The sequence below is a fragment of the Tupaia chinensis genome, unplaced genomic scaffold (genome assembly GCF_000334495.1).
Source record: "Tupaia chinensis unplaced genomic scaffold, TupChi_1.0 Scaffold000060_1, whole genome shotgun sequence".
NCBI classification, from domain to species: domain Eukaryota; kingdom Metazoa; phylum Chordata; class Mammalia; order Scandentia; family Tupaiidae; genus Tupaia; species Tupaia belangeri.
Genome location: NW_006159518.1, coordinates 2,234,915 through 2,236,840, shown reverse-complemented (window position 1 = coordinate 2,236,840; position 1,926 = coordinate 2,234,915). Strand labels below are relative to the sequence as shown.

At 49.0% G+C, this 1,926-nt stretch overlaps 1 protein-coding gene across 1 annotated transcript in view; it reads left to right on the top strand.

The window, feature by feature from the left end:
• SKIDA1 (SKI/DACH domain containing 1) overlaps positions 1–1,915 on the top strand; it is a 2,999-nt gene extending 1,084 nt beyond the window's left edge. The window contains 2 exon segments of the mRNA XM_027776754.1: positions 70–514; positions 516–1,915. Coding sequence (XP_027632555.1) covers positions 70–514; positions 516–1,758 — 1,688 coding nt within the window. The 3' untranslated portion in view covers positions 1,759–1,915.
• The last annotated feature ends 11 nt before the right edge of the window (positions 1,916–1,926 follow it).

Genomic DNA, 1,926 nt, shown 5'->3' with positions numbered 1-1,926 from the left:
GGTTTCATCTGGTCAACAGCTTCTGCCCGCCTCCCCACCACCACCACCACCACCACCATCATCACCATCACCACCACCACCATCACCGGGCCCAGCAGCCGCAACAGACCCACCACCCCCCTCACCACCACCGGCCGCAGCCCCATCTGGGCAGCTTTCCCGAGAGTTGCAGCAGCGACTCCGAGTCCAGCTCCTACTCGGATCATGCAGCCAACGATTCGGATTTTGGCTCCAGTTTGTCCAGCTCTAGCAACTCTGTGTCCTCAGAGGAAGAGGAGGAGGAGGGAGAGGAGGAGGAGGAAGAGGAAGAGGAGGAGGAGGAGGAGGAGGAGGGGGGCAGTTGGGCCTCGGATTCCAGTGAAGTCAGCTCGGAGGAGGAGGACTCGTCCACAGAGTCAGACTCCAGCTCCGGCTCCAGCCAAGTGTCAGTGCAGAGCATCCGTTTCAGGCGCACCAGCTTCTGCAAGCCTCCTAGCGTGCAGGCGCAGGCCAACTTCTTGTACCATCTGGCCTCTAACCAAACCCGCTGCTTTCGAGGATGCCGGCAGACTTCCCGACCTCAAGAGTAGTGTCAAAGCGGAGTCGCCGGAGGAGTGGAATCTGCACGGCTGGGCCCCCAAAGCGTCTCCGGTGTACTGCCCGGCCAGCCTGGGGAGTTGTTTCACAGAGATAAGGAACGATAGGGTATCTGAGATTACATTCCCACACTCTGAAATTTCCAGTACTGTAAAGAGAACTGACCTGACAATTAACTGCCTGGCAGAGGGGGCCTCTTCACCTAGCCCAAAGACAAACAATGCATTTCCACAACAAAGAATACCCCGAGAGGCTAGGAAATGCCTACAAGCAACTCCTACTACACACTGTGCAGATAACAACACAATAGCTGCTAGGTTCTTAAATAATGATTCTTCAGGAGCAGCGGCAAATTCAGAAAAAGATTCCAAACTCCCTCATTGTCCTGAATTTGCTACGGATTTACCCTCTTCACAAACTGACCCTGCAGTGGATGCAGCAGCAGCAACTAAAGCCGAGGATCAGTGCACTGACATAGGAGACAAGACCTTGCCATTTCTGCACAACATTAAAATCAAGGTAGAAGACAGTAGTGCTAATGAAGAATATGAACCTGACCTTATTACAAATAAGCTAAAGTGTGAGTGCAATGATACAAAGGGTGAGTTTTACAGTGTGACTGAAAGTAAAGAGGAGGACGCCTTGTTAACCACAGCCAAGGAAGGTTTTGCATGCCCTGAAAAAGAAACTCCTTCCTTAAATCCACTGGCTCAGAGTCAGGGCCTTTCATGCACTTTAGGTTCTCCAAAACCTGAGGATGGGGAATATAAATTTGGTGCCAGGGTGAGAAAAAATTACCGGACACTAGTGCTGGGAAAACGACCTGTCCTTCAGACACCTCCAGTCAAACCAAATTTGAAATCAGCTAGAAGCCCTCGTCCTACAGGTAAAACTGAGACACATGAAGGAACACTGGATGATTTTACAGTTATAAACAGACGCAAAAAGGTAGCCAGCAATGTAGCATCAGCAGTGAAAAGGCCATTTAATTTCATGGCAAATTTTCCTTGTCCACCATCACTCATTATTGGGAAGGATGGGGATTTGTGGCCGGCGTATTCCTTAAATACCACTAAGGATTCCCAACCTCCTCACAAGGCCCATCCTATATGGAAATGGCAGCTGGGCGGTTCTGCAATACCTCTTCCACCTAGTCACAAATTCAGGAAATTTAATTCATAAAAATGTTTTGGAAGATATTTTCTTGAACCATATTACCTTCCTTTTGTTGTAAACTGCACAGGATGGTTTGTACAAGTCCATTAATGTGTTACACCCCTTTTGGAGTCCTGGTTTATCGCATTTTGAAGACAGAAATCGGATTACTTTTTTTCCATTGCGGGCTTTTTT